This window comes from Tympanuchus pallidicinctus, unplaced genomic scaffold (genome assembly GCF_026119805.1).
Source record: "Tympanuchus pallidicinctus isolate F22 unplaced genomic scaffold, pur_lepc_1.0 scaffold1, whole genome shotgun sequence".
Lineage (NCBI taxonomy): Eukaryota > Metazoa > Chordata > Aves > Galliformes > Phasianidae > Tympanuchus > Tympanuchus pallidicinctus.
This window is the reverse complement of record NW_026294618.1, coordinates 99123009-99136792: the sequence shown is the minus strand read 5'-3', so window position 1 is coordinate 99136792 and position 13784 is coordinate 99123009. Positions and strand designations below refer to the sequence as shown.

General features: G+C 40.1%; 1 protein-coding gene and 1 long non-coding RNA gene across 5 annotated transcripts in view; one reads left to right on the top strand and one right to left on the bottom strand.

The window, feature by feature from the left end:
• The window catches only part of LOC128088173 (uncharacterized), a 31085-nt gene extending 26443 nt beyond the window's left edge, over positions 1–4642 (top strand). The window contains exon 4 of the long non-coding RNA XR_008210176.1: positions 4551–4642. This is a non-coding gene — a long non-coding RNA (uncharacterized LOC128088173). The remainder of the gene's footprint in view (positions 1–4550) is intronic.
• Positions 1–13784, bottom strand: part of FSHR (follicle stimulating hormone receptor) — a 213135-nt gene that overhangs the window by 3009 nt on the left and 196342 nt on the right. For all 4 annotated transcript variants that reach the window (XM_052698362.1, XM_052698380.1, XM_052698353.1 and 1 more), the window contains 3 exons: positions 11505–11573; positions 11318–11392; positions 6313–6498 (listed from right to left, as the gene is read on the bottom strand). In XM_052698362.1, the coding sequence (XP_052554322.1) occupies positions 6313–6498; positions 11318–11392; positions 11505–11573 (330 nt within the window). The remainder of the gene's footprint in view (positions 1–6312; positions 6499–11317; positions 11393–11504; positions 11574–13784) is intronic.

Sequence of the window (13784 nt, the reverse complement as noted above, 5' to 3'; positions counted from 1 at the left end):
GGTTTTTCAATGTTTTTAGAATTTTCAGTCAGAAAAAAAAATGCAGAAATTTCAAGAAAAAATTCTTTGAATGCCTCTTTTTTTTTTTTTTTTTTTTTGATACTTTGTGTTTGGCTTTATTTTCTAGAGGATTAATTTTGAACCCTTCTGCATGCATAGAACAAGGGAAGAAACAAATGTTTTATTTGAGAAGATCAGATCCATCAAAATAAGAACTATAAAAATGTGTTAGCAAGAAATAAAGGCCTTAAATAACTGTTTCTCATAGAACATCGAAGTTTTGCTGTTCCAGAAACTTACATCCATAGGTTTGTACAAAGGTGGATCAAATTTAATTTGAATTATCAAATACAACAGTCGACAGTGTGTTGAAAGCCAACAGAGCAGTTCTGCTCTGCCTACTTTCACTTACTGGTTAGACAGTAAATTTGGTGTCTGTTTTCCAGGACGGGACCACAGCTTATCTTCCATTTCAACTTGACAGCTTTCTATTCTATTCTATTCTATTCTATTCTATTCTATTCTATTCTATTCTATTCTATTCTATTCTATTCTATTCTATTCTATCCTATCCTATCCTATCCCATTCCATTCCATTCCTATTTCTGCTTGTGGTGGCAATGATAATGAGGAGACGGTTGGACTAGATGATCTTATAGGTAGTTTCCAACCTTGTGATTCTATGATTCTATTCAAGCTGGTTTGAAATGGTTAAACAATGAGCAGTAGGTTAAAAGCTAGAATTCTCTTTGGTAACCTAATTTTACCCTTGGTGCACTTATTCCATCTTCAAAAGAATTGAGTTTCAAAGGAAGAAAGAAAAACTAACGAAGGTCCAGCACCAGAAGGCGAGAAACGTTTCCTATGAGGTTCTGAGCATCGTCTGCTGTTATTAATATTTTTTATCTTGCCTGTCAACTGAGGCAGAAAGCCGATTTCTTGGGAGGTCAAATATGCACTTGGAGGTCACAGCTGCAACAGCAAGGCATTACTTTCTGTTCCCCTGTGTTCTGTTCATGTAAGGATGAGTGAAGGGCCCTGCGTGTTGATCGATATGTTAACAGTTCTCTAGCTGAAAGGGACTGTATGCTTCTAAGGAGAAATAATGGGAGAGAAAGTCACTCAGTTTTCAGTGTAACAAGCACTTGAGGGCATAGAAGCTATTGCAGCTCCTGGTTTTAGTAAATGAATTGAAGGAAGTGTTTTTATCCAATCATTTCTCAGCTATGAGTTAAAAATAAGCCATTTCCTGAATTATGGAGACTGCCTAGAGCTAGCTCTATCCCACAGATAAGACAGCTGTGTAAAGCTAGTGAAATATTTCTGATTATTATTATTTATTCATTCCTGAATTATTTAACAACCAGAGGTCTCAAACAGAACCAGGCTCCCACAGAGTTCACTGCTCTGTTTGCTTTGAGGATGGGCAGTGAAGGGCCTCCTGGCTGCTTCCTTGCACCGTGAGCACTATGATGGGCAGCTGCAAACTCTCAGGGGAAAGAAAAGCCATCACCTGGTACTGACTGCCCTGAGATATTTGCCCTTTGTGCTCTCAGAGCAAAAATTCAAAGCACTGTTGGCAAGGGACAGGGCACGTATCATAACACAGTTCATTTATTTGGGCTATTTGTTAACCTCTGCTGCTGCTTAACTTGTTTTACTCAAGTAAACACCCTGAAAAATAAACCAGAGAAAGGATAACTGAAAGAATAACATTAAAATTGGCACAGCATTCTGACAAAAACAACTACGTTTATGCGAGCAATTATTTCATGCAGTCCATCTGGATCTGGTGACAGCAGGATCTTGTGTGCTAAGAAATGCACTCAGCAGAATAAATAGTCCAGGTCTCGGTTCTGCATTGGGCCCTACCTCAAACCAGCCATCCTTACCAAGGAGTGACATCAAGTGAGTAGTGAGCAACTGATATTATGTTTGGCTTCATTTCACAAGAACATGACCCCCAGTGCTGCCACGTTCTTTAAAAATAGCTTCTCAAGTGATACCTCCTCCAAAGAATAATGACCAAGTGCAAGGACACAGGCAGATCTTTCTGCCAATCTTTCAGGCAGAAGGTGATCTTTATGTCAAGGAAAGCCAAAAGCTTGCTGAAGTTCATAACGGTCTGTGTCAAGTTGAGAGTTTTAACATCCAATCTCTGCCCTATCTGAGCTTTAAGGATATTATTTTCCAGTCACAGGGGAATGTGAGAGCTCAATGTACCTCACTGGACTTGTCCTAAAAAGCAGTTTACTGTTAGGTCAGCATCACAGTATCCCAGTATGATAAACCTGCAGATCAATATTTATCATACAATCCTTCTGAGAAAAGAATTAAAACTGCCAACACTTTAATTGTTTCATAGGTTTAATACTTCCATTAATGTGACAGAGATGGTGCAGACAGGAGAAGTGATCACTCATCATCCACTCTGGCAATTTACTTATTTTATCTAAGGTTCTCAAATGCTTCAAATATCTCAAAAATAAAAAATAAAAATTAAAAAAAATAAAAATAAAAAAAAGGAAATATACAAATGGAGCCACACGCTCCTGTCTCAGTTCCTCGTGAGGTTTCTGATGCGTGCATCAAATACTGCAATGATCCTTAGAAATACACTTCCAGGGGTTATGAAGCACCCTCTGGATAACCAGGAAAAATTCTGAGGTATGTAATGCTACAGTGTGATGGAAAGTACAGTGATAGTAGCGGGGTAACACAATCTGATGCTGCAGCAATTGAGAACAAGTCCAAATGCAGCAGCTGTGGATGCAGAAACAAAGAAGGAAAACTGCTTACCTTTGGAAAGTCTCCAGTAGGCAGAGATCTCCAGTGAGATAACCTCACCTCCACTGCCAACCCTTCAGTGAAGTCTGGGAAGAGTGGATCCTGGCTACAGCCCTTCCAGTCACTCAGGTGAAGCAATTCACCTGAGCTCCCCTGGTTTGGCCCTGCCTTCCCACCAGGTGCTCAATCCCTGGTTCAAGTTGTGACTTAGCATTTCCACTACAGAACCTCTATAGGGGAATGACAGGCTCAGGTGAAGAGGCACAGTAAGTCAGCTCACATTATTATTCCCAGCAGAATAAGCAATGTCTATTGCATTAAACCAAGTGAAACTCTTGTAGAAATACTAGATGCTGTGTGAGCAAACACTGCAGACTATTAATAGCTATTCAAAAACCTAAGCAGCCTGATTACACACAGCTAGTTGAGAACGCTGCTTTGAAATGCAAGTGGGTACAGCTGCAGTGTGTGCAACTAATCTGTATTGGAATGCATGGGAATACCTTTGGTATCCAAACACATAGCACCAAACCAACAGGCAGACATTCATCTCTGGACAGGGGATATTGGTCGCCTACCAAGTTCAGTACACGACACAACTGTACAGATGTTAATGATTGTTTTTAATTATGTTTAAAAGCAGTTAACTGGAAAGACTGATCTAAATGACTGACTCCAATCATTTTGTATTTATGCGTAATATTTTTAAAAGATACGTCTGGTAAGCACTGAAAACACAGATAAATGCACTCAACTTTGTTCTGTTGATCAGGAGATATAGCTTATGTGTACACATTTATTCATGTAACATACAGCAGAGCACCTATGGATTTGGTTTGAATTTTTATACTTTTCTGTTACCAATGCATTTCTTTTACAGGACAGTGATGTTGTCCCAATGATTCCTGCCACAGTCTAGTTGGATGAAAACTTAGCTTGTATCAAAATGTAAGAAACTAGCGTTCATTCATTTTCACAGCGTGTTCAAATCTATCTGGAATGTGCTATATACAGAAAATGATTCCTCCAAATGTGTTTATTTAACACCAGATTTCATAATCTTAACCAAAAGATCACAGTTTGTTGCTGGATCCCTTGTAGATTTTGGTGTGCGTCTGCTCCCTTCTACATCTATTTTTTAATAAACAAAAGCCTTCCTGCCTCGTTAGCTACAAATAAGTGAAATATTAGTTGAATTAAATTACTAGAATAAGCTGAAATGAAAAAAAGAACCGTCACCATTGCTGAAGTGTAGCTATTCTTTCAGGAGTATTTTTAGCTTTTTTTTTAATCTGAAATTAACATGCTTTTGGATATATTATATTTTAAGTATAAGTCCTTCAGAAAAACAAAAAGGTGATTAAACTCCTTCACAGACTCAGTTTTATTAACTTCACAAAATTATATCTTAATACATTTTCCCACTATTTTAAAAATCTTTCAGTCATTTAGGATACTTTTTTTGAGACAATTTACTGGGGGTATTCTGGAGCTCAGCTTCCCCCTTTAGAAACAATACATTCAGCAAAGACCAGAATATGTGTCAGCCATTCAGAAGATATATTGTAAGAAGGCTTGTTTTCCTCTATGGGGAACAAATGAGATTTGATAGGTCAGCTTAAGGAAACGTATATAGCTCTGCTACATATTCATAGCACAATTTTTTTTTAATCACCGAAACTGCTTCCTAGAAAGTTCCATATAAGAGACCTGTTGCCTTACAGTGATTTTCATTTTTAAAAAATTCATTCATTTCCTGGCAGCTTGTGATGGCAGCCTCCTGGATTTCACCAAGCTGAACTCATTAGCAAACCACTACCACTACCTTTGGTGCTGGAGGGGCAGGCAGACGACCAAGGCCTGAACAAGCATGTAGAAGTACGTGGAAATATCAACTAGTGGTAAACTTCTGCAGTAAGAAGTTCAGAACTGTGGATCAAAAATAGTCAGTGAGGGATTGATTCTGCCAAATATTTTCCTTAGCACTGTGGTGTCCAACATCAGATTGCACTTTTTTCATACAGTTTTAAAAACACACATAGGTGATACGTAGTACCTATCAGCACAAGCAGGATGAAACCTTAATTGCCTGGTGACAGACACTGCTAAAACTAAGATGAATGGCTATCTTAAGTATTTAAATGAAGCTTACTAATAGATTATGCTTTTTCTACATAGCTTTACTTTTCTTTGAAGTTCCAGGCAGCTTCTGAAAACAATGTCTTGAGCTATAACACTGATCCACTGATCCAAAGTATATTTCTTTCTGCCTTGGCAAATTCCAAACACATTCTGTAAAAGAACTTCAAATAATAGCATGGATTTCCATAGGTACAGTGCCTCAAGTTTTCCAGTGGCACAAATTCAGGAGTTCACAGAATCCTAGTCGGAAGGGACCTCTGGAGATCATCAAGTTCATTAACTACTTAACACGTACATTTAAAGCCTATCTGAATAGTTGAAAATACTCAAAGGAAATCATTAATACTTGATGTCTCAGCACATCTTTGCTAATGACAAATTAAAACAAGCCCTGGAAATTACTTTGGGAATCTAAAAACACCTGCCTATCTTAGTTGATTTGGACAGAAAAGGTTCGTTCTGTATTAACCATTACAGAAATAATGGCCAAATCTTGTGTGTATGTAGATGCTACAGATAAAGTAACAGTGGCACTGGTGATTCTCCTGCTAATATTTAGCTTTACTGCATTCAGAAGTCAGCAAAGCAAAGCTGAAGGCAAATCCTGCGAGGAGAGGCTGAAGACAATTGGTGCCCTGTCTGGAGGAGAGGTGAATTCTCTGCACCCTGCAGCTCCAGAGGGCAGTGCAGGGCTCTGCTCCTGGAAATGGAGGGCAGGAGGGAGCCGCCCAGAACTGTGCAAGACCAGGGTCAGATTGGGCACTGGGAAAATCAACTTACCGTGAGGGTGGTCGGACACTGCAAAGTCTTACCAATGAGGTGACTGACGCCCCACGCTTCTCAGTGTTCTAACAGCATTTGGAAAAAGCCCTCATTTATATACTATAACTAGCTCTGAATGTTCAGGCAGTTGGACCTAATGATCTCTATAGGTTCCTTCTAACCGAATTAGTCTGTTCTTTCTATTAATTCATTTTATTTGGTTCCAACTTCAGTGTGGCTTTCTGAGAGTGTCTGATACCCTCCTGAATTGATGGCCGTATTGACCTGCTTCTCTGGAAACACAGATTTCCTTCCAGTTACCTCCTGAAAAGTAATAAACATTTTTCTGCTGGATGTCTTCAGGGTGGTGGCTCCAGGCTGGTGGAGGACAACAGGTCCCAGTGAGAGATGGCTGGAGTCTCAGCTGGAGAAAACACTGATAGCAATACAGCTACCAAAATTTATTACCTACCTGGAATGGAGAGGCAGTGCACTGTGCAGCGTGTGGAACCGTGAATGCATTGTACATTTATTTATTTCTATTCATGTACTTTCATATCCAGTTTGTTCACTACCAACTGCTGAGAAAAACCAAAAATTAAAACAAATGAAATCACTTACTTTTGTCTTTTCCAATTTGTAAAAGCACAGCAGTGGCTAGGATAGGTGAAGTTTGCCTCAATCAAAGATCTAAATTTGCTTAAATCGGGAAGTTTTTTTAACTTGTATGTAGACCTCGCTCTTAGCTTCTTAATGAATTCTAATCCATGACTTGGCAGGAAGCTGATTCTTGTCCTTGAAATATCCCTTTAAGAAAACATATGAAAATCCTGGTAAAAAGCAAATTTATTTCAGCTACATAGTGGATACGTGTTACAGATCGTCCTACTCATTATCAGAGACGTGATTAAAAAGAGATCAACTGAAAATTATGCTGAAAACAGAATCCAGGAATAAATAAGGGTTCCTCAAGGAAACCCGAACTATTATTCACTGTAAACAGCAATTAAGAGATGTTACTTTGATTTGGGAAAAAGATCCCAATACCCTCTGGTTCAGGATTAACAATGACATAAACTACTAGCTCCATATTATTCTGAATTTAGTAAATATTGAAAGAAATGCATCCAAGAACACTGTTACAGGAGAAAAAAGTAGGCTGATGAAGTTACAAGAGAAGTTTGTGATATCCCTCATGAGCATCACATCATGCAAAAGCCACCACAGAAGAGGCGATAAACACAAAGTGAACCCCATGGGGGTTACTGATATGAGGAGAGGTTGGGGATTTCAGATTTTGTACTCATTAGGAAGGAAAAGAGATTAAAGAGAGAGAAAGGTGATACAGTTCAAACTGCAAGGAACAAAAACATCGAAATGTTTCCAGAGGTTTAAAAAACGAAGAGAGAGTATCGACTGAAGCAGAGCAAGGGGTAAGATTACAGGAGGTTAGGAGAGATATATTTATGTGGAAGGCAATTACTTTGTGAGACAGGCTATCAAAGGCAGCTACAGATGTATTACGAAGAGCATTAGTGAAGCTCACAGGAGGAAAAACATGGTGCAAACACTAAATTGAGACTACTGCCACACATGTAGGGAAAGGGAAAAAGGACCAGTGACACTCCATTTCCAAGGAACCTGTCCCCATGCCATAATATCTGGGACAAAACATTGCCACATTGCCTTGGCTAGGGACAAACTGTGTCCCTCAGCTTGTGACAAGGGAAGAGTACATTGTACATTTCTTTCTTCTACACCAAAGCAGAATGGACTATACAAAATCACTCTTAGCTCCCATGCTCTTAGTGGACAAGAGTGATGCAGGATGCAGCCTTTGCTGAGGTTGCTCTGGTCTTTGTTCTCTTACAAAATAAATGAATTTATCTTAATAAAGGAACTGACATCATTTGTCATTTTCTCCATGTTCCCTTCCCCCTCCCCCCCCCCAAGATACATACATCTGTAACAGTATGATGGCAAGACAACATGTTATTTTATCTCTATTATACAACATCACAACAGGCACAAAGTGTTTTTATTATCATATTAATGTAGGAGAGTGGTGTGAAGGGGAAATCAGATTTCAGCAGCGCACTGTGAAGCTCAGACATCTGCCATGTATGATATGTACATTTGCACCTCCATTCTCCTCTCTCCAAAACAAAATTAATACAGGAATGCACAGTCTGCAGCATAGGGTGGCCCTAGCTAACAAAGTCATACCCAAAGTTACTGACTTTGGGTAAGGAGGGTCTTTGTCTCCATACTGTGCCCACAGCTGGAAATTTTGGTGATGGATCCCACACTGCTGCCCTGCCCCAGCACTGTAGCTTCAGCTAGAAGTACAAAATGGACTGGTGGAGGCAGAAATGCTTTGAACTTCCACTGCTCAGGCTGAGAGAACAAAGGTTTGATCCTGGGCTGTATTTGGGACTGACTTGTGTCTCACAGGAGCAGTTGAAGAGAAGTTTCAGACTTAAATTTCCAGCTTTGACACCTAAAGTAGTAATTAGGCAGCAACGAACAACCGCAGTTGTTTCAAGGACTGACTATTGCCCTTAGTTGCCTGCCCTGAAAACTGTCAGCTAGAGTAGATCTTAATGACTCACCAACTGAACAGCAGTTTTCCCCTACGTTCACAGACAACATCACTCACGGAATCATTAAGAGTCTATGGAACTTCACAAGGGTTCATATTCCAACCAAGAGCATGAGAAATGTTTTCTTTGTCTCACTAGCTAGAAAACATCAGTGCCCCAAATGGTTAATATACAGGGTGGAAGCAACAAATAAACAGTACATCTGGACTTAAAAATAACTAAGAAAATATTACAGGATCTGTGTCTCTGTGCATCTTAAAACAATTTCATAAATACTGAATATTCACCCATGAAAATACACTTTTCTTCTCTTAAAAATTCTTTTCTTTGTGTGTGTGTGTGTGTGTGTGTGTGTGTGCGCGCGTGCTCATTATTGCATGTAAACCAACATGAGCTGGGGAAAGGGCTTTGTAAACTACTGCAGGGTTTGCTGGGATGTCTATTAGAGAAAATTATTGATATACCATCAAGAGACTCCCCAGACAGGAAACGCAGACATTGTGCAGGTGGTTTAGTAGTTTTATCCACCGAGACATCATAGAGCAGAATTCAGTGCAGAGATTCTTCGGGACGTTCCTCCCTAGTTACTGGACTGGTAAATTAAATAAGGAAGATGAAGAAGAAGATAAAATAGCAGTGGGAAATCAAACCAGAAAGCATTGGAGATGGGAATACACGGTGTATTATTAATGCTTGGCTGCTAGTCATCAGACTTGACAGAAGTTGGTATGGGAACAGCAAAATGAATCTGACTTCTCTTCCAACCTCTTCCTCTTCCTTCTGGGAATCTTTTTTGAACTACTCGAAACACTGACCAGATGATAGTCCAATTTAGGTTTGAAAGGAACATAGTGGGATAGCAAGGCATGGCTGTCAGAGCAGAAGCCGGAGAGGAGAGACCAATAGTGAGATCAATTTTTCTAGCAGCTGTATCTGAAGTGTCCTCTAGCTGTGCCTCAGGGTCTCAGTTGTCCTCTTGAGGATCCTCTAGAGGTCTATTGTGGTCCACATCTGTGGGGTTCCTGTTGCAGTCAAATTGCAAGGACAGGAAAGACAATGGCCATACCTTGCACTGCTTCTGAGGCAGGACACAGCCAGAGAGCTCAGCCCAGAATGGATCATCATCGATCAGATGAACTATATTTACAGAGAGGGGGCATGCTGAGAGTCTCCCTGTAGCTTCCTGCAATTTGCTGGTACCTCCAGCATGATTTTAGTGCTTACAGGAGGCAGAATTTCCTAGGAACTCCAGTAAAAGTTCGTGTAAGTCACCACAGCTGTGGAAGCACAAGAAGATTAAATGAAATAATGGAAATAAACCATATTTCTGTATAGAAGGAATGCGTATATATGTGGGAGTAATTAGCCATTTTATTTCCTTGCTTACTGTCAGCGCTGAACTCCTTTAACTCAAAACCTGACATCTTTCCAAGAAAGAGATTCTAATTCAGCCAAAAGAGGAATTGATTGCTGAGACTGTGCAGCCTGCATAAAGCTCACTAAGTTAGGTGCTTCCTGACTTTACTATTTGTGTTTGTCATTCTTTCATGCTGTTTAAATATTCTGAACTATAAAATAGGGATTGGTATTAACTGACCACACAGCTCTGGTTCAGGAAAAACAAGAGTTAAAATATCCTGATGTTCAGCCTAATAAAACATGGCAGCCTGCAGCACAAATTCGATTTCAACAGCCCTGTTTTTCCAGCAAAGATATGAGTATGGGTCAGTCATTTCCTCAGCATTCCAGGTGTAAGCCGCAGTGATAGATGAGTAAGAAGGCTTTGCTTTCTTGATCTCAGTCAGGATGAAAAAGTAATTTCCCATCCATAGAACAGTGGATAGAGTGGTAGTGGAACAGAAAACTTCTTACACAAGTAATTCAGTGTTAGAAGTTGAACTATCAAATGAATCTGAGCTACAGCCATATCAATTTTATAAACCTTTTGAATCACTACAACTTGCAAAGAAAATGCATTTAATTTTTGGTACTGGAACCAATGCTTTTCCAAAAAAACATCAACAACGTTACTGCTGAAAAGATGCTCCAGTGGCAGTCTTTTCCAAAGGAGAAAGGCACTGAGGGAGTGATGGAAGAGGAATAGAATACAGTAACACATTTTTGTGTCATAAATGCACTGATCATCACTACATGGAAAAATGCCTTCAGAACAGCTCGTCTGAGCTCAAGGTTAACCAGTCATTTTTCTCCCTCATTTTTTAGATTTCTAACCACTTTAATCTCTGTAACGTTTTCCATCAGCTCCCATTTACCTGTTTTCACCTTTTCTGATTGACTCCTAGGACTCTCTGGATGTCTAGGACAGATGGGAAGAAAGAAAGGATGTGATGAATTTGTGATTTGTGGCACAAGAAAAAGACACCCTTCCTTGTCTTCGTTGCAGCTCTTACATCCTGTAGCTTTTGCTCAGAAACACAAGCAGTTGAGCACTCTCGCAGGTGTTTTACTACATAGCAAAGTGTAGTGCGAAGTGCTGAGATCCAGGAGCATCCTATTGCTGAGATCATGCTCTTCACTCTGCCAGCCAACTCGAGAGCTGTATCTCAACTGTGTGAGATATACACATCCTTCTAGGGTAGGGATTTTCTCTTAGGAACTAAGCTTCAGAGATGCAGGGCAAATCTTCACTGTTTGTAAATAGTTGAAGGGTGAGCTATTCAGATGTAAACTCTGAAAACCCAACTACTTATTCTTGATTTTGCCCCAAACAAAAAACAAACTGTATTTTCTCTGCAAAAAAATGAAGCAGAGCTATAGAGCTTAATCAACTGCAGAGAGGACTTTGGATTTAAATCCCTGGATATAAAAAAATCTAAAAGCTCTGAGGACAAAGTGAAAACACGGATCTAGATATTTCTGATATGGCTTCCACTTTTCTACACTTCCAATTTTGAATTGCAAGATTTGGGAGATGTCGAAATCCAGACTGGCATTCAGATGTTCTTTTTTGGTCTCTTCTGTGGGCTAAATAATGAGAAAAGACAAATTTGAATATTACTTACAAAACAACAGGACCGATGGCTCCTTGGAAGACTTCATCCGGTAATTTTTCTAAGTTGTGATTGTCACTTAGATTTCTGGAAAACACAATATCGATTCTAAAGTAATCAGAGATTGAGATAATGCCTTGCAAAAGTTGCTGTCTCCTAATAATTGCTTTTCAGAATAGTAAACAACAAAAATAGTTACAGCTCATCCAGGCAGGTTCCATTAAATGCATGATTCTTGATTTCCTGAATCCCGTTTTTATTTAGCCGTCTGCAACAGAGAAAAAAACAAAAGTTTTTCTGATACAGCTTCATGTGCAAATAAAACCACTGAAAAGGATCTCAAGCGAGAAATTATTAAATGAGTATTTAAATAACCAAATGTCTATGAATCTCAGCTGCTAATATCCCAATAGTTAGAAGTAGGACTTGCAGAGAACAGATATGAAGAGGGCAAACCAGCATTACCATAAGAGATGAGTTGGAGTAAGTTTTTGAAGCAAAGGTGGAACTGATGAAGTCACCAGTGCTGCTCAGCTGCCCTGGGAATCCCAAGGGGAGCCAGCAAAGCTGGATCAGGTTAACCCCAGCATGAGTGAGATCTTTCCTACTGTTGCCATTCCTTATGTATACACTTTGCTTTTCCCAAGACGCTTTTGGAAGAGCTTAACCTTTGCCAACTATTATTTTAAAATAGGCTCAAGAAGGACACAAGGATGTGGCTGGTGTCAAACTGCCTGGGAAGCAGACAGTTCTCCTCACACCAGCTGCCTCTTCTGATGTCGTCAGCCCTGCTCCACATCTCCCCAGGCTCCTTCCTCTGAGAGGAGGAGCAGGTAGGGAGCCGTAGGGCTTCCTGACAATTTTTTGCTGTAGTGCATTAACTAATGAATGCTTAATTCCTTCCATCACTTCCCTTAGTGATCCTGGAAATTTACATTTGGGTCAGTTATGCTTATCATCTTTACGGTATGATTTTTCATCCCGTTGCAGTGCAACTCATGCTTTCTCCAAGAGGGCATGACAAGTCTGATTGGTGGCAAAACTGGCTTGATTTAGTGACACTGTCAGTAAACACGGACACCACGTTCCTAAATCACACTGAAAGCTGAGCATGCAAGTGACCCACTTATCTGAGGTCTGAGGTGGTGAACTCAGCTCGCTATGAAAATCAGTCACGGGTCTGGTTGAAGGGATTACCCTTCTGACCACGGAAGGCAGATGTGCATAATTCCATGCCTACAGTGTGTGTCAGGTCACATCAGGAAAACTGCCATCATCTCCTTTGCTTGCAATAGCACTATTAGATATGAGTGAGCAGGCACACAGGAGAGCTATGTCCCTGCTTACGGCATTTAAAATATTTATTATATTAAATTGATCGCATCCCTTCCAATCTATTAGGCTGATGTGTATGCTTTAAATCACAGTATTAGCTCAGACTGCTTTTTCTCACTGAACATGATGCTAATTCAATGAGATACTAGAGTCATACAGTCTGAGTTACTGTTGTCATACAGTGTGGACTGTACACTCATGTCACCTGGCAAACTGCCTTCAGATAGCAAAGAGAGCAAACAACATTTTGCCTATATCCTAAGGCTTTGTTATACCTCCTTCTCAGTTGTTACCTGGACAAGACTCTACTGAGACACATTCTCCCCTCACTTCAACCAGCACCCTTACTGGTTCCCCTAAATAATCTGGAAATCTTATGATAGCAACAGGTGACACAAAGGCACAAATCAGAGCCTGGACATACGGGCTTTTACTCACCATTTCCTGGCGGTACTGGTATGTTTAAGACCCACTTACAATTCGCCTCCTCGGTGTTGACCCATGCATAAAGCAATCTTAGATGCAATCCAAATTACTGGCTTATGCATGCTGGGAGCCTGTTGCAGTAGGCCTGCTAAAATTGGCTCTCCTCAGACTGTGGGGGTTCATTGTGCCTTGGAAGTCTTGAATGCTCGACTGCTATAAGGAGGGCAAATCACACTAAAAACCTGGCATACACCTGTCATCCTGTAGTGGTATTATGGGAATAAATAAGGTATGTGCTGTGTAGTACTCTGACAAAACCACGTCCCATCTGAGCAGCGAAAACTATAATTATAGGAGGAAAAATAAAAAAGTACATTTGGGGTATCATTACTTGAATACATTTGAGATAGTTGCATGAATATCTCATGTATGTATGTGTGTATGTTTAAAACTTCAGGGAACTTGGCACTGACAGGTTGTGGATATCTTATGGAGAAAAAGGGAGAGATAACAGCTGGGTGACTTGTTATTGTCCTCTCTTCAAGTATGGATAGTTTGACTCTGCTCCCACCAAAATCAATGTAAACCAAATCAATCAGTCTTTGTCTGTTGTGTCACAAGAGGTTAACTGCACACACAGTGGGAGATTCTTCCAGTCTGGCCACTGGCTAGATGGAATGAAGGCAGCTTGTTAGTAAGCACACGGTACAGTTTGATA